Source organism: Aptenodytes patagonicus, chromosome 2 (assembly GCF_965638725.1).
Source record: "Aptenodytes patagonicus chromosome 2, bAptPat1.pri.cur, whole genome shotgun sequence".
NCBI classification, from domain to species: domain Eukaryota; kingdom Metazoa; phylum Chordata; class Aves; order Sphenisciformes; family Spheniscidae; genus Aptenodytes; species Aptenodytes patagonicus.
The window spans coordinates 134,748,269-134,775,249 of NC_134950.1; the positions used below are offsets into that span (position 1 = coordinate 134,748,269).

The 26,981-nt window shown below is 42.5% G+C and overlaps 1 protein-coding gene across 1 annotated transcript; it reads right to left on the reverse strand.

Annotated features, from left to right (window-relative positions):
* Nucleotides 1–26,234, reverse strand: NFE2L3 (NFE2 like bZIP transcription factor 3). Its single transcript, XM_076331297.1, has 4 exons — nucleotides 26,184–26,234; nucleotides 6,802–6,912; nucleotides 5,767–5,850; nucleotides 1–3,386 (listed from the first exon to the last, which is right to left on the reverse strand). The coding sequence occupies exons 1-4, from the start codon at nucleotides 26,190–26,192 to the stop codon at nucleotides 2,172–2,174; spliced, it is 1,419 nt and encodes a 472-aa protein (XP_076187412.1). The 5' UTR covers nucleotides 26,193–26,234; the 3' UTR covers nucleotides 1–2,171.
* Between the last annotated feature and the right edge of the window lie 747 nt (nucleotides 26,235–26,981).

The window sequence follows — 26,981 nt, forward strand, 5'->3', positions numbered from 1 at the left end:
TTTTTTTTTCCTCCCTTCCCTCATAGGACTGTAGAAGCTTGTGTTGTGAGGCCCTAAAACAGAAATACTTGGGTTTCTGGTTTTATCAGTTACGGGCCTCATCTAATATCTATCAGAATTTGTGCATGTGGGCCGTGAAGTAGACTTAAAGACCTGGTCCTGCAAAGACTACATACATAGACTATAAAATGCTTATTACGTCATTTAACTGAAGGATGACAATCATGCTGACGCAAAAGTGTACTGGTTGGGGTTTTTTTTTTCCCTGGGAACTAGAAATAAAGTTCACAATTCATCATATGTATCCGTTACCTGTTGCATGTTTTGGTTGAAGTTCATGAACTAGCGATTAAATAAATGCCTTGTGAATTGCTGTTAGGATAGATATGCTTCGCGCTGGTGCTTAACCAACAGCAAGAAATTTCAGGGCCTCGCTAATGAAAGTTTCCGCTATGAATTTACCCTATCAATTTGAGGCTGTGGCAAAACAGGTAAAAGAACAGACGCACACATTTATTTAAAGAAATATTTTCATATAAAATGCAGAGCAAATGGTTCGAACTGGCTGATTTCATTATCGATAACTGAGTGCATTTTGCACTCTGGGAGGCAGTGCTCCTTTTTTAGAAAACGCCACTTGATGCTACCAGTTACTGTAAACACAAGTGCAAACAACCAACATGATTTACATGCTAATGGCATAGTTTTTATGTCTTCAAAAGGTATAATTTGGCATTTAAACTTGTATTGCATGTATGGGTAGTTTTTCTGTGTTCGGTGCAAGTGCTTTTTTTAACATCCCTGTCCATAAAGTTGCTACGTTGTCATCATGCCGTGACCAATAAGATTTTATTTTAATACTGGTTTTACGGGTTTTTTTAATAAAAGATATAAAAAGTATTTGTTGCTATCTAGTTGTTAATATTAGTAATTATTTTAATATCTTACAAACTAGTATGCCTCTTAACATTCCTTCCTTATCATTCATCACATGCCTTTTAGGCCATCTTTTTTGCAGACCCTTTTCAGGTTGTAACATAGAAAAGGATAAGCTGTTGTGAATAAGCATGCGAGTGAATGAAATGTCGTCTTTTTCATAGCACAAATAAATAAGTATCAAAACCAAAAGCTCTTCTCTTCATTCAAAGCCACTATTGAAGTGTAACCTCATTATCACAAGTACAGATAAAGAGTAATTTGGTTCAATTTAATTTACTTTAAAGATTGAGGGAAAATCTAAAAATAAAAATCCTTAACATTGAAGATACTTAAAAAATACCAGTTTTTAAAAAGCTAAAGCTAAGAAGAAAAACTTCAGTACTTCTTGAGAAAGGTAGCCAAATGGGGGGCGAAGGGAAGGTACACAAGGAAATACGTCACAGATTAGGAAACAACAGGAACTCATTCACCATCACTCATTTTCATGGAAGAAAGTTGAGAATGATTCAGTTGCAGAGGATGAAGGTAAGACAATATTGAATCAGGTACTAATTATTTTTCAGAATCTATTTTGTAGTTGTAAAATTAATTGGTACATTATGTTTGTTTGGAGCAATGAAGGTGAAAGTAGTGAGGAAAAATGCAATAGCCTCCTGGGCCTCTCTCCTCAAAGGAAAACTAGGAAAAGCAGAACAGTTCTGAACAAATGCAAAGCACAGAGTATCTCTTAGGAATACATACATCCACAGTGAATTTAAGATGAAGATGAACTTGAGTTACAATTTTTCTTTCAGTGCTAAAAAAGAATAATAAAATAAGGTCACTTCGTGTATGACGAATCAAGTACTCAAGACTAAAACACATTTTTCTTCCATGCGTAACTTTGATCTCAAGCTTGCTTTTTTCCCCCTGTTGATGTTTTCTCCCCTCCCCCGTCACCAGAAACTAAATTCCTAGTTTTACATAGGCCTATATAACTATGCTTAGACTGATGGCCTAGCTCCTTTAATTCTAATTAAAACTAAACAGATTTCCTCATTCAGAAGCCTCAGCTGGTAGACTTTCTAACAGATCAGAGTCGGCTGGGTTTGCCAGACCCTTGAACATGCGGTCTTCCTCCTCAAATGCAGTCTTTTCTGTTTGTACTACTGTAATCGCTGACCTCCAGTCGTCACGCAAATACCCTTATCATTTTTTCAGGAAAAATAAAACCTAAGTGATCTTCAGCCATCTTATTTTTGTTTCTGCTCTTTTTCGTGATCTTGTTTCTGTTCGGACTTGACCAAGTGTTTGGGTATTATGAAAACACTGCCATCGCTACTGCAATGAATGACATATTGGCGTGGGTTAACAGGTCTATCCTGGTCATCCCTCAATCTACTGAAAATGTCACAGTACAAGTTGTTTAACTTCTGCTTCATCCGGCTGATTGATCTGCTACGCTGAGAGTGCTCCTTTTTAAGGCTCTCCTTTTGTGTTTGAAGATTACATACGTCTTCTTCCAAGTTAAGAATTGCATTCAGTTTACGTTTACGACAATTTTGGGCAGCAACTTTGTTTTTTCCTCTTCGTCTGATGTCACGTAGGAGTGATACCTGAGTATCTGTCAGATGGTTCTTTGCTAGCACTCTGTTGAAAGAGTCAACAGGCATACTCACAATTTCATCTACTGAAAACGGTATTCTCAGAGCTTTTGCATGGCGTTCATCACTGCTAAGGTTTGTATCAGTAGAATTATGGCACCTATCCTTTACTTCGTTTGGTTTCTCCATCCACATCTGCTGCTGATACTCCGGAGTGGATGCTGCTTGACTTGGCAGCTGATTATAAGTGTGGTTATGAAGAAATTGCTGAAGTGTGGCTTCTCTAGAACACCCTGAATCACCTGGATATTCCACGTGACCATATTTGCTGTGTTCTTGGCTATAGCCACCAACAGCTCCTAAGCCACGTGAAGAAACAGATTTAACATCACTGCTGTACCCAACAGCACCTTCACTGCAGACTGAGTAGGAGGTGGTGCTGTGACTTGAATGCAAAGACAGTCCCGAATCTGAGCCAGGTTCTTCAAAGAGCTGAGAAACTTCTGTAGGATCAAAGCCTTCCTTCAAAGCCAAAGACATGAGTTTAATTTCATCAAAGTTATCGTCATGGGCCATTAGGTTTCTAATGTCAGCAGCTGAAAACAGCCCTGTCAAATTTGACCCATGAAGTAGTGATTCTGGATTTGTGATATTAGAGCTTGACTGAGGAAAAGACTCTTCTTGCCTTTGTAACTGTCTTGTTTCTGAATTTGATTGAGTGGGGTAGTCTGTTCTTAGTAGCGTGGCATCATGAGGACTGAAACAGTGGCAAAGTGTCTGGGTCAAACTTATATTGTGGTGTGAGGATGATGGGTCTTGGCCTCTACTAGAAGTAGCGACTTGTATATCTTCCAGTAAACTCGCCTAAAAGATGATGGGGGGAAAACAGGATCTTTTATAAAATGAATGTCTCTACGTTTCTCACTTACACAGGCTTGATCAATTTATTTTTTAATATTCCACTATTTGAATCTATTAAAGTCAAAATTTTACACGTTAAACTTCTTCTAGCTATCCTGAATACTGTTTCCCATTTGTACACAGCATCACTGTGTTGGCACATGGCAAGAGGAAGCGGGAAGGGTGCAGAAGAAAAGTGACTGAAGGGTTGGGAGGAGGAGGACTCAGGAAGGACAGCGTGGGACTGATGAGTGTAAAGAGGTGGAAATGGGACTGTTGCTAAGTGTACATCAAACTACAGCCTATGTGTTCATCTGATCTTGGCTAAGAAAAGGTCCTTCTAGGAGGGGTGGTCTCTGGGGCATCTGATTCCAGGGTGAGCTGGTTCAAGGTGCTAACTGTTAGAAAATTAACCTTGTAAAGAAGATAAATAGCTCACTGGCAGGACTTAACCAGTGAGAACAGTGGTGTAAGAAAAGAGGGGAGGAGGACAGGAAGGTCGTGCTGGCACATTCTTACTGCTTTTCTTTCACAGTTTATAAAGCTTTTGGGGCTGTGAGCTGCCACATTTGGCTTAGCTCCTTCTTAACTGAGGTCTATTGTGTTCAGTTTTCAACTCAACTCCTTTACTAATCAGTTTGGAGGAAACATCCCCACCCCCAATCACACCTTCTGTGGATGTCTTTTGACTTTAAATTACTACTCAGTTTTTCTTTACAAAAATAAAGCTGCTGTATGATCCCTCAGCCCTGAAGGCGAGATGATAAACGAGTGCTGCAGTAGCATTAAGGCCCCCCTTTTGTGGGCCTGGGTTATAGTTGCTGGGTCCTAGAAATACAAAGCCACTGCGCAAGATTATGTCAGGGCACTTGCTGACAAGAAGAGTAGTCATAAAATACACGGATACAAAAAACTTGAGAATGTAAATACATCAAGTAGGAAGCGTACGATATGATTCCTCCATAGCTGAGCATCCCTACTGTGGTGCAGGAAAGGACTTTTGTGACTGCAGTTCATTGAACAAACAATGTACAAAGCACTTTCCACAGGGAAGAAATGATGTACCATAAAGACCAGAACGTCTTAAGTTCTTTACTATGCTTACTGGGAGCGCAGGTAACAGAAGAAAGTCTTGCCTTATTTCTCCTAGGGAGTTACCTTGTACTAGACCATCTGTAGTCTGAGGGATAGAGCTGGTATTTTCAACTAAGCCCTTGAAAAGAAATATTCTTAGCAAGTTAACTATTAAAAAATCCCCCACACTGTAAAAACTTCGTACCTGGAAAAACCAAGCAATCCATTTTCAACAGATAGATTGTCACAAGATGGCAGTGCATTAATAGTCTTAAATAAAATATGCAACCGTGTATTGTTATAGCTACATAAAGGCTACAGCCAAATTCCTTTCAAATTATGAGAAGAACAGAGAAAATTAAACTGATGAACTTCTGAACCTTGTTAGTGTGGAATCCATCACCAAAGCTGAATAGAGGAGGACGCTAATTTATGTGCTGGGAGGCACTATCCAACCTAGAGATTCCCAAAACTAGGTGTTCCAGAGATAAACATGAAGTTATATGAAAAACACTAATGACCCTGTAAGGCTCCTACAATGGGAAGCATATGTAAGATGCCCTTGGAGTATTGCAAAAAAGGAATGTAGGGAGTAGCTTCATGTTTAATGATTGCAGCTATGAGCTGTGGGACAGGAAGGACACTTTGATTAAGATAACTTTTTTTGTGAAGATGGGCACCCAGAAAGTAAACAATAGTATCAGAAGCCCAGGAGACAAAAAAAGAAAACAAAAGGGTTTTGCCACTAATGCTGACTGACCTGATTTGCAGCAAAGATGGGTCCGTTCTTCTTGAGAGTAGTATCCTTCTAAGCACTTGACCCAATATTTATGGAAACTCTAATCTTTGGCTGCAAATGCTTAATAGCTGCTAGTGCTTAACAACTCAATGTTGCTCTAGAGAAACACACCAAGAGCTGCTGTATAAATATGAATTGGCATTAGGTTTCAGAAAGGGAATTATTAGTTGAACTAGTTAAGTTGTCCGGTGACTCCATCCAACTTTGAACACCAGGTGACATAGAAGATAGGACTTTGCAGTTTTCAAATCCCAGACAAATTACTGGGGAAAATTTTTCGAGTAGAGCCAATGACAGCTGCTGTAAAAGGTGAGTACTAGCGTCTTTAACGTCTTCAGGTAAGTTTTACTGCATTGATTTGCTGATATATTCACTGGGGTTTTTTTAATTAGACAAAACAGAGTAAGTCATTACGCAATAATCACTGACTGTATCCCAATCTATTAGCAATACATGTGTTTTCCCATTTACCTCTAGCATGTTTTCCATCTGCGATGACAGAAGCTGTAAATAGCCCTCTAAGGAGAGAAGGGAATCTACATGGTTGCGGTTGCTCTGTGACAGAAGAAACAGAAATGCTTTGTGAAGCACAGTTATTTTACATAAAAAGAGGTAAAAATCAAAGTCCGAGAGGAAACAGAGCACAGCTCTGTGAAACACTACTGCTGACCCTGCCATCAAGTCTTCATCCTGATGGGAGATGTCACGTTGCTAGAACAAGCAGAATAACTCCATGGCAAGAGCATCCTACTCTGCCCCACAACAGCAGAACTGGGCTTTCCTACTCTCTGAGGCTGCACCTACCCACCATTGTGGAAAAAGCAAGTATTTTTTCAAAGCCTAACTGCCAGGGCAGTGGTGCACAGAGGGGCTGGCAAGAAAACCGGATCCGATGTTCTTGGCTCTCATAAGATCTCAAGAAGAACAAATGCTCTTTTCATCGTAGCTCTCAGAGAGAACAAAACCCAAAGTGCACCTGTTTCAGTTTAACATCATTAAGATTATTGCTCTGCCTTCTAGTTACAATGCACGTTAAGATCTGAACAATCCAGTTTCCCAAATGTAATTCTACATCTGACCATCGAGCTTTACATAAATGGTGAAAGCAGTATAATTTAGCATCCACATCTCAAGTGTTTGTAGGCCAAAAAAATCCTTGCCCACAAACACACCACCTTCATGATGGAGAAAATAAAACCAAATTGAAAAATGGTTAGTTGCAAGTGATTTCTGTAAACTTTAGAACATTTCAACTACGTAAACTATGCTGGGGGGGGCAACTTTTGAGAAGGTGTACAAGGGCATCATTCACAAAGTATCATCTGAAGTCACTGTTCTTTTCCTGCCCTTGCAAAGGACACTCCAAATGAAAAGAGGAAATCAAATATTCCTCTCAAAACCATTCACTCCATTTCCTTCACTACTCTTTATCTCAGTGATAAGACCTATATCCTCCCTCACATCCTCTTCACAGTTTTCCCTTCTTCCATTTTTTTCATCATTTACTTGATTTATGTCTTCCTCCTCCTCCTCCTCCTCTTGCAGTTCCAGCTGATCATCTCCTTGGTGTGGACAGCAGTCATCCAAAGCTTCCTGACATGCTTTCAGGTCAACATCCTGAAGACACAAATAAAACAGTCCTATTAAGCAACAAGCTGTCAAAATTAATCTTTAAAATGCACCTTTTTTTTTTTTTTTTTTTTTTACAGCTATAGCATTTCAAATAAAGTATACACTAAACAGTTCATTCATGTGGATGAACTGACTCTCTGCAGTGTTTGGGGGCAGAATGAGACCGACGTCAGTTCAGGAGTGCAGACACCGCCTCCTCTTTTGGTGCCCAGGCACTGAACCCATCTGCGGTAGAAACGGACATTCATAAACACTGGCAACAAATTCTTCTAAAACAGACACATGATGATGTGATTTCATGGAAAGTTTGGGCTATCACTGTCTTTTGGATGTCATTCCACAACAACATATCCAAGCCAGATGTATACTCAGTGATGGAATCTTAAAATAGGCAATTATATGTGGCCAGTTAGCAAAATCCCTTGCTTTTTCTTTCAGGGAAACAATCACATTAACATGTATTGTAATAGCAGCTCTGTTTCCCAAGCACTTCCATGTAGTCATTACCCAGTTCCCGTTTATTGAAATGATGTATTTTTTTTTACTCTCCAGCAATGAAATTGTTCTGAAATTGTTCTGCTTTTCAGAAGCATTTTTCAAGTTATCTTTCGTCTATAGTCATATCAGCAGACTTTTTTATTTTTATTACAGGGCTGGGGTATTGCTAGAATAAGAAGGAATCACTGCTAAGGACTTTGCATATTCATATTTAAAAAAGCTTTGATGTTTCAGCTTTTATAGGGCAAGTCTGAGTTATTAAAATGTGAAACTCGGTGGAATGGCAACCAGAAAAGCAAGTGGCCCCACTGCATTAGTTCCATATATGCCCAGCAAAATGCAATGGCAGGAGCAGAAAAGACAAGCTCTCAACAGCAGCAAATGTAACGAGTTAGTGTTCTGTTCTAAAAATCACAACAAATTTACTTTACAGGTTTTATATGAAAGCATAGACTATATAAAAACTGTAGTTGTAATAGTCATCAAAATGTGCAAGAGGTTTTTTTAATTATTGCTTCATACAAAACACATTAAAAATTAAATGTAAGAAGGTTTAAAAATAGGACTCGAGTAAATTTAAATATAATTTGAAAATAAAGTAACACTAATTTCATTTTTATTAATTCTATTAAAATCTATTTATAAAATTATGAAAATTCATTTTATTTTTAACTAATTTTATTTGTTGGCTTTCCATTTTTCTGTACTTTCTTTTCAAAGATTGGAAGGGAACTTTAATTTTATAAAGAGTCATTTCTAACAACAAATAGATATACAGGGCACTCATCTGTCACTCTGATGTAAGAGGTACTTTCCTTCAGTGATGCCCAACACAATTTCTAGCTATTAAAAATTATATTCCAATACAGATTGTCTTGTCAGCTGCAGTTGGAAATGACCAGATGACTTATTATTGCCAAATATGAGAAAACAGATTTACTTTTTTAAACACACACACACAAATACAGTTTTCCTCTGTGTAGTAAAACAGCAGGAGAGGGAATTTACTGTATGGGACAATGAGTACATGGTAACTAGCTGCTTGCAAACACTTAAATGAGTTCAATGGAGCTACTCACAGGCATGAAGTTAGTCCCATAATTACATGTTTGCAAGACCAGGGCTAGTCTTTAATTTTACAACCAACCAACTTGTCCAATGAATACGATCTATTATCCTCCTAATTAATAAAATTCATCATCATCAAAAGCAGATAAGAAGTCAAGGACAATCGCTGTTAAAGACCTTAAGCAGCTCCTCTGGAGCCGAGTGGCCTGGGAAGCTGCTGCTGCTAAGGCAGAGTATTCGGCTCCTGAATAACACAGCAAATTCATTACTCTACCGTCTGACGAAGAGGCAAATGCAGGAAACAGTTAGAAATGCAGTATCTATAATGTGATGCCTCAAAAAACACCTGTAAGCACAGCTTTTGAACACAGAAATTATATGGGTGACAACTCGATGGTTCCTATTAAAATGACCAGAGGTATAAACACATTCTACTGCCAGGGAAAAGAAAAGCTTGCGGTAACTGTGTGAAGAGCCCATGGTGTGCCCGGCAGATCATCCGAAACCCTCACAGTTCAACTTGCTTATGGTGGAAATCTGCCTGCAGACAATGCCAGTCTGTTGAAGTCTACGATGGAGACGGTTCTTCCCAGCACCTTCGTGAGGACAAACGAATTCCTGGTGTGCCTGATGGGATGGCTCCTTGCTGAAGAGAAACTAAACGCTCCCGAAGCTCATAGTAATTTGTGAAGACTGTCATGGCTTCAGTTTCCCCAGGACATCAAAGACAACTGAATTTTTAGGTCTTTTCCTATCGATATATAGAGCTGTTGACCACTAAGGAGATGGGGAATACTTCTGACCATTAATTTTAAGATTTATCTGGAGTCTGCATTGATTTTTATGTCTCTTTTAAGAAATAATAATGCCTGACTATTTTCTCTGCTAAGACATAGACAGTGTCTTGGTACCCCTAGTTTCCAGGCTGAGAGCCACCAACTGCACTAGAGGATCACATGCCATTTTGTCCTAACCACCCTTTGGCTTAAGAACAGCAGAGAGGTCAGAGTCTCCCTCTGATCTTCGCACAAAGCTCCTGCTGATGTGAATGGAGGTGCCAGCGGGGATGGGAGGAAGGCAGGGTCTCACATTTGCAATCACGACCATTCACTGTAGTTTACCAAAGGAATGTATCATTTCTACTGAATGAGCTTAATAAAGCTGCACCGCGTGGCTTTGAAGATTAGTCTTACTACCACCGTTTCTTCCTCCAGCAGGTGATACTAAAATATATTCATGCCTGCTCACACTGATTATTACTGCAATAAGATATCCTTTTAAAAAAAATGGTTTCACCGCTACCAGGGCAGTTTCTGAAGGAGCATGGCCCTGTGACCAGCTTTTCACAACAGTGGTGGTACAGATACAGTGCACGGAAGATTGTTCACAGCACCAGTTTCTACGTACGGGATCATTTCAGTGAAACACTCTATATGGAAATCATGTAAAACAACCAGAACCTTTTCCCCTTAATTTCTCAGTTTTGGCTTTTAAGAAAAATCCCCTGGATTATGCTGTTAAAGATTTACTCTCTGACACTACACTTCCCTCCTGTTAGTCTTTCCCAATGATGAAGGACAGCTGGAAAATACTGCTCCACAACTGAACGCTTCTTTCCATGCCCGTGCATCACTTGGGATTGATTGCTGGACTACTGCTATGGGGAGAATAGGAGAGGTGCCTCCCACAGAAACAGCCATATCATGTTTTTGAATATGGCATTTCTTTAAAGATAGCTTAATTTTGCAGTGTGAATATACATCTAATGACAAAAGGGATTAGGTGTAAATACTACTTAGTACTACATTGCCACACTTAGCGTTTCTGTCCTGTTCCTTATTTTGTATTAATGGTAGCAGAAGAAACAGTGACTGAGTTATAATAATACCACTATGAGCCCAAGAGCTAGATCAGGACCACATGTGGGTGGTCTCTGTACAAAGAAAAAGACTGATTCTTGCTGATTGTAGAAGACTTGCAATTACCACTAAACCCATTTATTGCAGCAGCCTTTCCACTTCTACCACTGGAGGGTGTGGAAGTTCACACCTCCCACACCAGGCTGTTTACAAACCGTAAACTGCAACCCTACCTGACGACAACCTTCAAATTGCATTTGGAAGGATTTCTATGCAAGCACAAGGCAGGAGATTTACACTAACCACCACCCCCCCCCAAAAAAAAAAAAATCCAAGTATCTCAAATTCTAATCTTGCTTCTGCCATTTACTAGTTTCAGTTAGGCTAGAGAACACAATCTGAGACTGTCTGATTTACCAAGTTATCCATCAGCCTTGTACACTGAAGGGCTGGGCTCTAACTCTGCATCTGCCCTTTCCCTACGGTACAGCTTACTGCAGGTCAACTATTGTTACCGCAAGTCGGCAGATGAAAAACTCTTTCTAAGACTCAATTTGGAGTTTTAGAAAGCAGGCATTCTTTATTGCGGCGCCGGGCACGCAGGGGATCATTCCAACCTAATGTGCACGCCAAGTTGTTCAACTTCAGAAGTTATATACAATTAGAATATACATATTCATTAGATTTCCTAGTAGTGATTAACATATTCACGTTACTTCCTGGAACTCATCAACATATGTAAAAGTCTTTAACGCATGCGCTCTTATGTTCGTTGGTGGTCTCTCAGGGTCCTCTGGCGGTCGTCAATAGTCTTCCTCACTGTGTCCTTTTGCTCACCTCTTCAATTTGGCGTCCTTCAGTCTAAGTCATTCTTGTCTTTCTTAAAGGTTAACTTTAAAGGTTAACTATTGATGTATGGTTTGCCTTTGTTCTTCCCTATTACTGTTACAGGGTGTTACATACACTTCTGAACACTGATGGTATCATTCCCTCCTATTCTTTTGAGAACCTGGAACTATACTTCTGCGTGCTGACGTTATCATTCCCTCCTATTCTTTTGAGTATCTGGAGCTATTAAAGCTACAATCCTCGCTACATTATTGGTTATGAATATACTGTAATTCTTTCAGATATTCTATCTTAGCTGATAACTGTCACATTATACACCAGACTCTAAGATATAAAATTAATATCAGTAATAGGCATAATACAATTAGGATTATCAGAATAACGATTGGATGGAGCATCAAGTTCAGAATTCCTGTTGCAGTTGGTGACCAGCCAAGAAGGGTTTCCCACCAATGATGTTCTCCATCCTTTTTCACCCTTTCCAAGATAGGGAGTATTTCTTTACTCGTTCTACTAATTGGCACAAATCATTATGTTGCAGCAACTTTTTCACTAATGGGAGATTCACTCCAATGGGGGTAGGTAACAAATCTTCATTTAGTGTATAATTGGATTGTAGTAACTGATAAGAGGTAACAGGAGCAGTATAGTTAAAATCACATCCCATTATGTTAGTGAAGTTGCAAATACATATATTTGAGTGGTTGCTATTATCTACTTTAACATTATCTACAAATATAAAATCACAAAAGCTTCTCATACAAACACATCCCTTTCCAATATATACAAGCATAGTTTCGAGCATTTCATCGGGATGCACTTCAAAATGACAGACGTTTTGCTCAGTGTCAAGGCACACGTCTTGGGCTCTAATGGTGTTACTTTCACAAACAAATTCTTGTTGTTCCCGTACAATACATGTACTAACATCAACAGTCTGCCATTTGTTTCCATTTCGTTGGGCCCATACCCTATGTTCTAATGGACAGATTATAGCTCCATTCGATTTAATCCCAATGCAATGTTTGGGTATATGGTGTATACCAAAGCATTATGAACTGTTAAAACAAAAGCTGTGGCCTTACTGTTGACGGGATCAAAAGTGAAATTAACTAAGTACCACCAGGATTGGAATTCTTTCTCAAATTTAGTTGCATTATCCCAAATTACCTTTTGAATTTCGGTGGGTAGGGTGCCCTCTTCCCCTTCTCTTATAATTGCTGCTACCATAGATTACATCCACAATTGAGCCTGGACACAACTAAGGGCTAGAGAAACGTTACTTTGGGCTATAACAAGATTTGAAATGGTCTTTTCTATTTTTCAGAAGTCCAGGATTTGATGTATACCCAATCTCCGGGCTGGAATGGATGCGCTGGGGAATCAAGACCTAGAGATTCATTTAAGACTACATACTTATTCAGTTTTCGTAAAACTTTCCCGAGAGCAATCAAGTAATTTCTTGCATCATTCTCCCCTTGTATTCGCATGTCTCCTGGCAGTCCAGGTGTTTGGTACGGTCGTCCATACATCAATTCGTATGGGCTGAAATGTTGTCTACCTCGTGGTTGGACTTAATTCTTAACAAAGCTAAAGGCAAGGCCTGTGTCCAATTCATCGAGGTTTCCTGACATATCTTACTTAACTGAGTCTTGAGGGTATAATTCATTCTTTTTACTTTACCACTAGATTGAGGCCTACAAGGGGTATGTAAATCCCAACTAATACCTAACAGTCTGCTTATTTCGGTAACTACTTTGGCTACAAAATGTGGACCCCTATGTGATGACATCCCTAGAGATACTCCAAATCTTGGAATTATTTCTTTTAATAATATTTTTACTACTTCTTTTGCTTTATTGGTGCGACATGGAAAGGCCTCAGGCCAACCTGTATACGTATCCACAAGGACCAACAAATACTTTAGCCCTCCTTTTCTTGGCATTTCGGTAAAATCTATTTGCCAATACTCCCCAGGCACCTGTCCCTCGGCAGTTTTTCCGAATTGAATTTTATTTTGTGTTGTTTTGGATTATTCTTACAACGTTTCGCAACTTTGTGTAACTGATTTTATCATTTCCACCATGTTTCTACTAATAACTGACTTCTGTAAATATTTGAACGAATTTTCAGTTCCCCAATGTACAGCATTGTGTTCCTCCTTTACTAAATTATTCATGAGAGAATGAGGTATTACTACTAAACCTGTAGGTGTAACCGCCCATCCGTCTTCCCATTTTTCTGCTCGTAAAGTTTTGATTAGTTTTAAATCTTGCTTATCATAAACGGCGTTTTTCTGTAGGGGAATTATTTTCTCTGGCACTATAGCTAGTACTTTCTTCCCTATGCCTTTTTCTGCAGCCCGCTTTGCAGCCAAATCAGCCAGCTTATTTCCTCGCTCCTGAGCAGTTTGTCCCAACTGATGAGCTTCACAATGCATAATAGTTACAGCAGCCGGAGCCTTTATGCTCTCCAGTAGGCTCAAGGTCTCTTCTTTATGCTTTATCTCCGTACCTTGTGAGGATAACAATCCTCTTTCCTTCCAAATTGCTCCATGTGCATGTACTACTCCAAGAGCATATTTAGAATCTGTCCAAATATTCACACACTTATTCGCACTTAACTGTAGAGCTCGGGTGAGAGCTATCAGTTCTGCCTTCTGAGCTGACGTCTTGATGGGCAGCGCTTGTGCTTCCACCACCGTTTCGACAGTGGTGATTGCATATCCTGCTACCCGCCTTCCTTCTTTCACAAAGCTGCTACCGTCCGTATATAGCTCCCAATCCGGATTCTGCAAGGGAACGTCCTTTAAACCAGGTCTGCTTGAATAGACTTCCTCAGTGGTCTGCAGACAGTCATGTTCCGGTTTGCCACCTTCTTGTTGAGTTGAGAGAAACATGGCAGGGTTAATCACGATAGTAGTCTTTAAGGTCACATCATCTCATCTGACCATTGCAGGGGACCTTTTGATGACTTCAATAATTCATACAAGGGTTTTACCATCAGCCCATAGTTAGCAATCCATAATTGTCTCTGTCCCCTCAGAATTTCAAAGCCCAAATATAATACAGTTTCCTGTGCAATTTGGGCCTTTCCTTTCGATGCTCTGTAACCACTAAGTCCGAGGAAATTTAATAAACTGACTGTCAGTTCCAAGCATTCCTCTCGGGAGTTCCCAGCTATTAGTATATCACCGACATACTGTAGCATTACTCCCTTTCTATTTTCTTGTCTCCATAATATACTGGGGTTTTGTTCCAGTCTCAGGATTTTCCCATTCAAAGGCAAACAATTTCTGGCTTCCGGAATCAACTGGGACGCAGAAAAAGGCATCTTTTAAATCTAAAACTGTAAACCACCCCTGATCTTCAGTGAGTGCAGTTAATAGTGTCTACGGATTTGCCACCACCGGATGTATATCTTGGACAATTTGATTTACTGCTCTCAAATCCTGGACTAATCTGTAAGATTTTCCATCAGCTTTCTTAACAGGTAAAATCAGAGTTTTATACTTAGATTCACATTCTCTTAATAACCCGTATTTCAAAAACTTTTGTATAATAGGTACCAATCCAAGTTTAGCTTCTAATTTTAAGGGATACTGTTTCAATCTTACCGGTGTTGATCCTGGTATAAGGTCTATTCTTACGGGTTCAGCCCTCTTTGATTTTCCAGGTATTTCTCCTGCCCAGCCAACAGGAATCACTGCATCCTCAACTTCAGTTGGGATTTTTCTTTTCACTTGCTCAATTTCCTGCAATAATAATACTGAAGCTTGGACAAATTTAGATTCAGGCATTGACACTTCTACTTCTCCATTCTTAAACTTTATTTCAGCTTCTAGTTTTTTCTAGTGGATCTCAGCCTATTAAAAGTTTTGGTGCACCTGGTAGATACAAAAACTGATGCGTTACCCATTGTTTTCCAATTTTAAATTTTAGAGGTCTAAAGAAGGGCCGCACCTCCGGCTTTCCTGTCGCACCAATAATTCTCACAGTATTGTATCCTAACTCATGTTTCTTCGTGTTCAAAACCGAATGGGTGGCCCCTGTATCGACCAAACATTCTATTTCAGTTACATCTTCCCCCAGCTTAATTTTAACCAGCGGCTCTGCTGGGGAGGATTCCTCTGGTCTTCTTCAATCCCTTGCCTCTACGGCTAACACGGGAGCGTCTTGTTCCCCAAATTTCTGCAACGATGGGCACTCTCATTTCCAGTGCCTCCTTTTTTTTTTTTCCTACAATAAGCACACTGTATCTCTCCTGTTGGGGACCTTGGGAATCCTCTACCATATCCTCTTCCTCGATAACCACCTCTAAATCCTCCCCTGGAGGATATCCCTCCCTCAAGGACCATAGGCTCCTTCTAGTGTCACGATCAACCTAGCATTTCCCTTTTCTTTCTGCTGATCTCTGTAAATCACCCAAGCCACATCCAACAATTTTCCCAGGTCCCTGGCATCTGCTCCTTGTAACTTCTGCAGCTTTCTCCGGATATCGTCAGCAGACTGCCTGATACACAAAGTTGTTAACTGATTCTTTTATTCCTCTGACTCAGGATCCAGAGTTGTACACTTCCGAGCAGCACCCTTCAGTTTATTTAGGAAATCAGTGGGAGGCTTCTTTCTATCCTGCTTAACCTTGTATAAGTTTGACCAATTTATCGCTTTTGGTATAGCATTTTTATACCAAACAGAACCCACTTCTGATATTGCATTAGTAACATTTTCTGCCCATTATCATTAGGATCCCAGCCAGGATAATGTCCCTGCCGCTATTTGGGCTTCAACCTGCGTCCTTACCGTCTCATGAATCATCTCCCTCTCTGTACTATCCAACAATACTTGCATAACAACTTCAATTATCTTTCCAATCTGGATCCTGAGTTTTTATCATCATTTCAAAAACACTAGCCACTCGATCGGAATTGTCCCCATAACTACCGGCAGCTATTTTCCAATTATTTAAATCTATAATCGAAAAAGGCACTTTCACTACAACCGAACCATCATTCCCTACTGCTTGTCTCAACGGAGCTTGCAATGCGGTTCCCTGTCAATTCCGAGTTCTCCTTGCCACCGGCGTGACCCCTGCAGCGTCTCTCTCGGACTCATTGTCCAAACCACCCTCTGCCCCAAAGGGCTCACGTTCATGATTCTGAGGTCTTTGCCTCAACCCTGGAGCCACTAACATCTCTAAATCCTCTTCCTGCTCATTCTGGGTCAACTTCAAACATCTCTGTCCAATACTACATGCTGAACAACACCTTTTTAACACCTTCCCTTTTTCTCTCTCGTTTATCCTCTTCCAATGCCAATACCAAAGGATCAGTTGGGGCCAAATTGATTCCACACTTCTTTTGCCACTCAGAATGCTGCCTTAATGTAAAGAACATATCAGCATACAATACCTCATCCTGTTTTCCTTCTCTCCTTAGAAACAACATTAGTTGTAACAGAGTATTATAATTCAAAGTACCATTCCTTGGCCACTTTTCTCCATCTTCTAGTTTATATAGTGGCCACCATTGATTACAATACTTAATTAGATCATCCCTTTTTGTGACCCCACCAGGGGATCCTGCAATTTGTTTCCAATGTATTAATATACAAGCCAAAGGCGATTTCTTTAAAATTCCCCCACCCGTGGATGATCCGGCGCCCATTTTATACATGGGGAATCACACACACACAAACAAGTCTTTCATACACCACCACAAATAACCGGTCACTACGACAAACAGACGAACTATAACAGACAAAATGCTTACAATAATAGACAAGTTCTTACAGTATTTGTTACTGCGGTTGCTCTTAACATTTACCTTGAGCGGGAATTCCAATCCCTTTTAAACCAAACGGGGATTTTAACACCTTCCAAACCAAATGGGGACATTTAACCCCTACCAAACGGGGACCAGCCCCCGTCCGGGCTCCAAACCCAACCCTGCGGAGCTTTCACTGCATCTGATGGGCAGGTATCCAAATTTCCAAAAGAATGCCTTAATACTCACAAAACAACGTTCTTTGCTCAGGGGCTCTTCGGTCCGGGGATCGGGAAAAATCCTCTCCGAGAATCCCTCGGTGCCGGCTGAGGTTCCGCGATCCCAGGATCCGTCAAGGCTCAAGAGCAGTGTCCCATCTGGGGTGCCAAATCTGTTACCGTAAGTCGGCAGATGAAAAACTCTTTCTAAGACTCAATTTGGAGTTTTAGAAAGCAGGCATTCTTTATTGCGGCGCCGGGCACGCAGGGGATCATTCCAACCTAATGTGCGCGCCAAGTTGTTCAACTTCAGAAGTTATATACAATTAGAATATACATATTCATTAGATTTCCTAGTAGTGATTAACATATTCACGTTACTTCCTGGAACTCATCAACATATGTAAAAGTCTTTAACGCATGCGCTCTTATGTTCGTTGGTGGTCTCTCAGGGTCCTCTGGCGGTCGTCAATAGTCTTCCTCACTGTGTCCTTTTGCTCACCTCTTCAATTTGGCGTCCTTCAGTCTAAGTCATTCTTGTCTTTCTTAAAGGTTAACTTTAAAGGTTAACTATTGATGTATGGTTTGCCTTTGTTCTTCCCTATTACTGTTACAGGGTGTTACATACACTTCTGAACACTGATGGTATCATTCCCTCCTATTCTTTTGAGAACCTGGAACTATACTTCTGAGTGCTGACGTTATCACTATCAGCTTCAGTTTGTCAGTCTTTGGAATATGAAAAATTGTAATTTATGTCAAATCTGCTACTTAAGGTGGTCCAAGATCAATGCAGAGGTGAGAGAAAGTATGATTTTGCACGTGGCCTGGCCTACGTTTAATTGGAAGGACACTGCCTGTTCTGGCAGGTTTTCTTACTACATTAAAAACAAAGCCTTCAGTTTCCAATTAAGTACATCGGAGTATTGATCTCAGCATAAATCAGGTGCACCGTACATCAAAATATCCCTCCACGTATCTCCTCCCCTTGCTTCCCACACCCATATGTTATCTGTTGTCCATAAAACAACGTGTAGGGAGCAGAACCTGTAAAGATATCAAAAGATGAATAGGTCTACCGCAATGCATTGGATGGGTGAACAAGACCCCTCTCTAGGAGCAGCAGAAAGCATAAGCAAGCTGTTTTCGGCTATTGATCAGTGTGCAGTTGGCAAACAGGGCTAAAACTACACAGCTCAGGGCTGTAAGTTGTGCTGGTTTTGGCTGGGATAGAGTTAATTTTCTTCATAGTAGCTACTGTGGGGCTCTGTTTTGGATTTCTGTTGGAAACAGTGTTGATAATACAGGGATGTTTTAGTCACTGCTGAGCAGTGCTTACACTAAGTCAAGGACTTTTCTGCTTCACACCCCACCCCACCAGCGAGGAGGCTGGGAGTGCACAAGAAGCTGGGAGGGGACACAGCCGGGACAGCTGACCCCAACTGACCAAAGGGATATTCCATACCATATGACGTCATGCTCAGCATATAAAGCTGGGGGAAGAAGAAGGAAGGGGGGGACGCTCGGAGTGATGGTGTTTGTCTTCCCAAGTCACCGTTACGCGTGATGGAGCCCTGCTGTCCTGGAGATGGCTGAACACCTGCCTGCCGATGGGAAGTAGTGAATGAATTCCTTGTTTTGCTGTGCTTGCGTGCACGGCTTTTGCTTTACTTATTAAACTGTCTTTATCTCAACCCACGAGTTTTTTCACTTTTACCCTGCCAATTCTCTGCCCCATCCCACCGGGGGGGAGTGAGCGAGCGGCTGTGTGGTGCTTAGTTGCCGTCTGGGGTTAAACCATGACACAAGTGCACAGAAATATCTGAACTATCTCTGGAGCCGCAGCAGAACAGAGCAGAAAGGGTGGGTTGCCTGGGTGTACAGGCAGCACAGAGAGGCAAGGGGTACCTGCCCCTGCAAAGCTCTGTTTCACTGCAGTCAGGCTCTGAGTTATCTCTACAAATATCCCAGTGCCGGAGCAAAGGTATATGACCACCATTATTTGCAAAAGGACATAATCTTTTGTACTGATTACTCATGTATCCTGTTCACATGCTGTCTTCTAATTCCTCTACATTACGTTTCCTTTATTTTAGTTGTCAAGCTTTAAATTGCTCCATTACTGTCATTAACCTTTGAGATGCTTTTCTGCGAACTTGAGTCCCTTCTCCTTTATTAACTGCACTTCTCTGTAGAACTGGCCCTCTCCTTCCTACTAGCTGAAAAGACGTGGCACAGGCCTGGTGATCTTTGCCACATTTTGAATAATTAAGTAACATTTCCAGAAAATTGTCCCACACCAGTACAAGTTAGGCAAAAGAAATACAGCTTCTGGTAACATAACCACTAGTTTCACTTTACTACTTTGTAGGATTAAATACGATTAATAATTAAATATAATGATGCATAACTGTTTTCATATAGCTCTAAGGTTTCTGATGTTGCTCTTTGCCTGTGTATTTTAAATATGCAATAATAATTAATCTTACCAACTGATATCTACTTAATCTCAGCTAAAAAGCAAAATGTTTCTTGCTGCTCCTCTGTATTTATAATGAGCCCTAAAATATCCTGAAAACACAGAACAGAGAGTACTTTATTATTTGAAATGCAGCCAGGGTTTAGAAAGCATGGAGGGTGGAATGGCAGTTGTAAACCCCAAATATCAAAGTAACTTTTATGTTACATATGGCTAGGCTTAAAAATCACACTAAACCATGCTAACTAAGCAATGCAATTGAGTAAATCAAATGGTGCATAACTGTGACTCCAGATGTGGCACCTGTCAGATGTCTATGACACATCTACTCCAAATCCTAATAATACTGTCTGGGCTGCAACCAGATGCACACTGTCAGAGGCGCTCCTGCTTGTTGCAGTGAGTTGTTAGCTCCTCTCTAACCACATGCATTTCGGAAACAAAAGCGCTAGGGCTTTCCGTAGCAAGGCTCAGCTATGTCAGCTACTAGAAAAGACACATGCTCTGCGCACTCTACATGTTTGGCACATACACAGAATTAACACCAACCTACTCTCAAATGGAGGCAGAGACGGGTACAAGTTGAAGACATAAATAGTATCGTCACTAATTTCAATTAAGACACCGGTTTTCATGTCAAAGACAGCTCAATATCCCCTTCAAAATGAACCTTTTAAATCGCTTCTGAAACATAAACCAAACAGTTTTACACTCCAGCCATTTGGTCCTGTGCTGGTGTTTTGCACCAGAAACTAATTTCGTCCTACAGGATGCAAGATCTCTGACAGTAAATCTGATGAAGGTTATTAAATTTATTCAGTCACTCTTTCAGAGCGAGCACATTAAAAAAGAAAGAGCTCTTTCTATGCCTCTGCTGTCACAAGATGCTTTCTGTTGTGGTCAGTGAACTACACAACACTGGGGTTCTCCAAGAGACTCTCTTCTTCCCGTCTCTCTCTCTTTACCCAGGCTAGACTGCTAGTATATCCTCATTGGTATGACGTAGCCACTACTGAATAAACATAAAAGTATCCAGGGACCACCCTTTCTCATAAAACTCTGTCCACAACTCAGTTCCTGACGTCTTCCTTTTGAGCCCTCCCAGGCAAACATACTTTCTCAGGTATCAGGCTCCCACCTTTCTCAAGCTACCGGCCTCATTGCAACACTAAACGCCTGCCAACTCACAGCTCTGAACAGGGAGCGCTATTAAAATCCACGGTCTGGTATTTTAGCTCCTCTGGAATTTGAGTATCTTCACCTTCCCTCTGCCACCGTATGTAATTCCTCTTCTATTTTCCACATTTACCAGACACTAATTCTTTCTTCTTTCTGTTTGATATTCCCCGCACCTCCTCTCATGTACGCTTCTCATGCACGTCCTACACCCGAAATACCTTCCCTGCTCTCCAGGGAACAGGAAAATGCAGGTGTAGGTCAGCCCTACACCACTCACTCCCTCTACACCCTTCTTGTTTGACCTGGCTTTTTCAAAACCCTCATGCCTCCTGCAGCACACCGTAACAAAAATCAAAATCACAGTCTTTCAAGACAATACCTACCTCAAATGCTTGAGGTTCTTCTCTTACCCCACCTCCCTCTGAAACACCACCTCTCTCTGAAACACCACGCGGTCCTTCACACACCTTCTTATTAAACCTAGGTAAGTTCTGGCTAACGGGTAAGAGCCACCCAACAGCAGGGACCCAGCCCATTTATCTATTTGCAGATGTCCCTCCACAGCAACATTGCTATGTCCCAGTGCTCAATGAGTTCAAAAGGAAAAAAAAAAGAATAATTTCAAATATGTTCTGTAAGTTAAGCGCACAGCTTCAGCGAGACTGCTCTCAAATGGATTGGAGAAAAGCCTTCAGAAAAAAAAAGCCTACCTGGTTTCTACTTACCTTCACTTTACCAAACTTTTGACACTTACCAAGAAAAAAAAAAATCCGTAACTCAAACTATTCTCACTCAGTGTAAATACTTCAAATGGTGCCCAAAGTCCGGGATGGATTCACCCCATCCAGTGCTTTAATACTGTGAAACTCTGCCTCTAACAGTGTTCAAAGAACTGTGCTTGTATGAGGTTTCACATAACCTGACCCAAACTGGCCTTTCTAAACATGAACATAGAGACTACAGTACAAATAACACAAATTATCCACTGTGCATCTTCTTCCTTAACTTCTGTAATTCATAAACAACAGCAATGTTATGCTGTTAATTATTGATTAGAGCAGGTGTTCTTTAATCGAGCACAGGAATTCAGCTCTTGGGAAGGGCTGCAAAATCTGTCGTAGAGAATGTAATACCTCCAGATATAACAAACCTACTTGGTTTGGGCAGGAGCAGAGCTTTCCTCCTCCGTCCCACCCAGAGCTGGAGCACGTCCCACGTACGGCGCGATGACCCAGCACAGCAACTGCTGCCCTCGTTCAGGTACTGCCTCTTCTGCTGCCATGGGCAGCATCAGCGCTTGGGGGTTCACACAATTTGGAAAGCGAGAACATCTTTACTGTAAGAGTCAGGCCACAGATAAAAAACTGAAGAGCTACCTAGTGCATTCCTGCTAATCTAAATAATTCCCCACGTATATTCCGTGAAAGATAAAGAACCCATCCAATTTTTATACTTCCTTTCTTCAAATGTACACATATATATACAAACACACAGAAATACTGTTATACAGAGAGAAAGGAAAAAGAAAACCACTGAATCAAGTAGGGCAGCTCTTAAGTCTTGCAAGATCTTCAGCTAAGACACCATTGTATTACAAGCTTCTTGAAACTTTCTATGTATTTGTGAATACTATTAACCATACACATAGGACTGATGCCACATCTTGCAGCACCGAGGCCTCACACACACCCCCCGCAGTTTTTAAGGTGCTTTGGAAAACAGGTCTCGTTCATTTTGCACAGTGACTTGTGGTTCAACGTAACAGCTTTCAGAAGTGTTGTTGGGGCAGGTTTACAGTGAGGAGCCTAAGGAAGATGCAGCCTTCAGTTGGCACAGCGGGGCACGGACTGCATCCCAGGTTAGTGCCTGTGGGATGGCTTCTCTCTTTTCCCCACCAATATCAGACCTACATCCAGTGCCAGCTGCATGTCTTTTTTCTGTATTTTTTGTTGCTTTTTCTATGCTTAAAACTTCAAAATTTACAGAGCCACAGAGTGTCTCAATTTAGCGTTTTCCTTAAAACGCATTGCTTGAGCAATCCAACAATAATTTACAAGCACATTGGGAAAAATAAGCAGACATGCCTAACTTTACCTGTGTGAGTAAGTCAACGTGACTTGCTCACATATGGCCTACTCAGTGTGACCAACCTGTGTGAGTAGGTTTGAGCAGGACAAAAAAAGTTAGGCACCCATGTTTTCAATAGTGGATGTCGGCATTCAAATAGGTGCTGAATATACTGTCAGCATTTAAGGAGTAAGCGGTGCTCCCATTATAAATTCTTTCTTAAAAAAACAAGATTGCAATCTGTTTTTTCAGCAAACTGTGAAGAGGAAGATTAGGCGGTGCACAAACACTGTTGTAGCTGGAAGAAAAGTATCATGAGAAATAATCGCCCCAAAGAAAAGACAAGTTTCACTCTTAGGCTTTTTATCTATTTCCTCAGTAAACATGCCCACTGGATCTAAAATCTTGGTCCGGGGTATTCTGCAAATGGTAGGACCTTTCATTATTGTAGAAATCATTCCATTTCCTTGTGTGTTTTCCTGGCTATTCAAAGCAAAAGTTTACTGCTTCCCCCCCCCCCCCCCCTAAAGACGTAACTCACGGTTCCTGTGCAGGAACCCTGGTACCTTAGTCCCAATCTTAAATATCCATGAGAACCAAACCTACAAGCTTTGATTCTGTAGCTGACCCAGATTAGAAGAGCACAGAGGCATTAAACTAATATCCTAAGACATATGAGCACATCTTCTACCAACCACCCACTATGACTTGCTGTAGGTAATGCAGGACAGTGAATTATGTAGAGGATTCAGAACAAAAAACTTTTTAAAATGTAGTCTCTGCTGCGGTACAAACACTTTATCCCCGGTCCTGTACACACATCCATCTAAGAAAACGGGTAGCAGGACTCTGAGATCATATGATTATTTTCTCCATTAAAAGGTGTATTTCAGAAGAAATATATTTTGTTATTTTTATTACTAAGGCAACAAAACATTGTGGGGTTTACATTTCATCAGCAAACTTACATTTGATTACAGAAAGGGACTGAATGAAATAGTTTGCTGGGAACACAGTGAATACAAAGGTTAGGGCTGATCCCAGTCCGTCGGGCAGCAAGCAAAATGTAGGAACCTACCTGTTTGCTTTATTCCTTGTCAAAGGTGAAGTGCTCAGGCTGTCCTAACGCTGCACCACATCTCATCTTAGCACAGAACAGAAAAATAGGCCAGGCAACCCCACAGAGTTTAGCAAGCTCCAACAGCATGCTTCAGCCACTGAATTAATTTTCTTTTTCATCTGCAGTTGTCTTCCAGAGTGGTTTTAAATACCAGTTCCCTAAGGATGAGGATCAACAGCTCGCATTGTGTTGCCAGCAATGTTCTCAGCAGCGACTGGAGCCCAATGAATAAAATTAATCCAGGGGTGGGTGAATCCAGCTGCTAACTTTTCAGAACGTCACACAATCCCACAATCCCGAGCAGAACAAAGCAATCACTTTCATCTGTTTACACAAACTCCTCGTCCCGATCTAGCGTGGATAAGAGAAATGCTAAAAATAGCTCGGGTCTGCTTTTACAAAAGGCAAAATGAAGGTTATAGATCAGCTAAACCACTTTGAAATCAATTATACTACTACAATAACATTTTGACAGCACAAGTGGACTTACTCAAACCTACAGAGGTCACCTTTAAAACAAAGATCAACATTTTCCTCTGTGTTTCACGTTTTGGACCTGTCATGCACTTCAAAAGAAGTCTGGTGGAAGAGACACGGGGGTTTTCACTTAGAAGTCCGTTTACATTTTAGGTCAAGAACTTAATACTGCCTTATCTTCCTCCAATCATTCTTTCACTTAAGTAAAATGTACTTAAGAAAGAGGCCCAGACCTGCATTTAGCAAAGAAATTAATCATCTTCTCTCCGAGTGATCCCTTGCAGTTAGGGTGTTGAAACTAGTTTTGCAACTACTTTACAAAAATAACCAAGCTAACACATGGGGAAGTAGAAAAAAAAAAACACCACCACAGCACTAAAAAAAAGAGGAAAAAGAAAAGGAAGAAGGAAAAAAGAAAACCTACCATGCAAGACAAATTTAGTAATTGTTAGTTGATGCTGGGCTGTTAATTCATAATAAGACGCAGCTATTCATAATGGTTCAAAACCAACTTGAAGAATGTTGGTAGTTCAACTTGGTATTTCAAAATGTACTGAACATCCGAGTCACAAAATCATCATCTTGGCATTACTGTATCTTTCGTATCTGCACAGTGAATCACAAAAGTCTCAGACCATGAACTACTCAGGAAAAATGAAACTCTCTGCCCACTAGCGACTTAACTCAGAAAAGCACTCCCTGCAGCTGAATGGCTCGGCTAATCTTCGACTTACAGATGTGCACAGCTCTTCCGCAGGACGAGGGTCTGAGCGGGTGCACGCAGACAGAAGCGCAGTAAGGACTGCGTGCTGTGCGACCGAAATGGGGAAACCGGCCATCACTGCCTGGTACTTGCTGCCCGAGTGTACTGTCCGAGATGCCACACTGTAATAGAGGCAGATACAACCAGGCTGGAGTTTAGCCCTGGCACAGCAAGACTCCCAAGATGTAAGAAATGTTCCTGACAAGTGTAGTTCCCAGGCTATGACATACGCGCCCTTCCCCAAGGTGAGGGGTGCAGTTCTGCTCCTCATCGTGATGCACTGCGGAGAAGCCGCATGTCTGCAGCCGCATGACATTCTTGACCTGCCTGTGTGCCCGCACGAAGGAAACTCAGGCGATTCCGTAGGAAATGCCAAGCAGAAGTGACAGTCCTGGCCTTGCGACCCTGCCTTGCAGGTGACGAGCGGCGCTGGGGCCACGCGTGGGCCCTGGCCGGGGCAGCTCTGAAGGGTCCCCTCCTCTCGGATGCTTGGAGAGCCACCACCAGTTGCGCCGTTAGCAAAAGGCTGCACGGCGTTAGTTCACAGCACGACATGTGCCGCTTCCTTTGCTTTCGCTGCCCGCGACCCCCTGGGGGGGCGGGAGGCCACCGCGGGAGGGGGAGAGCGCGCAGGCCAACCCTGCGACCACCCGCAGGCGTCTGGCGGTCTCCCCCCTCAGTTTTTTGAGGGGGGGATATGGCTCAGAAAAGCGTCCCCCTTCGCGCCCGCACAGCTCGCCCCGCACCTACACCCCCGGACCGCCCGCCAGCCCCGGAGCGCACCCCCACCTCGCTCGACCGAGGCGGCGGGGCAGACCCGGAGCCCGCCGCGCCGCTGCCGGTGCCCGGCCGGGACAGCCCGCGCCTCCCCCGCCCCCGGGGCCGTCCCGCCGCCGCCGCCGCCGCCTCCCTTACCTCCTCCATGGGGCAGCCACCTCCGCCCGGGGCCGCCACCGCCCCGTCCTCCTCCCGCGGCGGGGCGGGGGGCGGCTCCCCCGGGCGGGGCGGGCAGCGCCGGGCGCCGCCGCTCTCCCCCCCGCTGAGGGCCAAGGCGAGCACCCGCCGGGACAGGTTCGGCTGCCAGCGGGAGCCTGAGGAGGCTCGGGGGGTCGGCGACTCATGGCTGCCCGGCGGCAGCGCCGCTGTCCCCGCAGCCGACGCGCCTCGTGGGGTGCGTGTGCGTGGGGGGAGACGGACCCTCGCCCCGGCTTCCCCAGCCAGGCACAAACCCGTCCCTCCGCCCCGGCCCCGCTCCGCGCTCACACCCACGCACCCCCTCCGCCGCCGCCGCACCGGCCCTTCCCCCGGGCGGGAGGCGGCTCGGGGGCGGGACGGGGACGCGGGCACCCCGGCACCCCCGCGCCCCGCCGGCGCCCAGCCAAGCGCCGCTCCGCGGGCCCGGGCGCCCCACCTGTGTCCTGGGGGCTTCCTGCGTGCCCGGGGGGAGTAGCAGCCTTCGCTTGCTGGAGCGAGCTAGAAATAAAGGAGGCGAGTTAGAAAGTACGGTAGCTAGGGAAAGAAAAAGCAATGTAAAAATGCAAAGCGATTCTCCACCTGCCTCTGGTAGCAAACATTCGTGTGTGTCGTCGTCGTCCCGTCCCCCCCCCCCCCCCCCCCGGTTTTAGAATCCCCAAATAAAAGAAAAAAAAATTACAGGTACAGTTTTTAATTACAATCAACCTGGTGTCTAAATATCTATCCAATGCCTTTGCT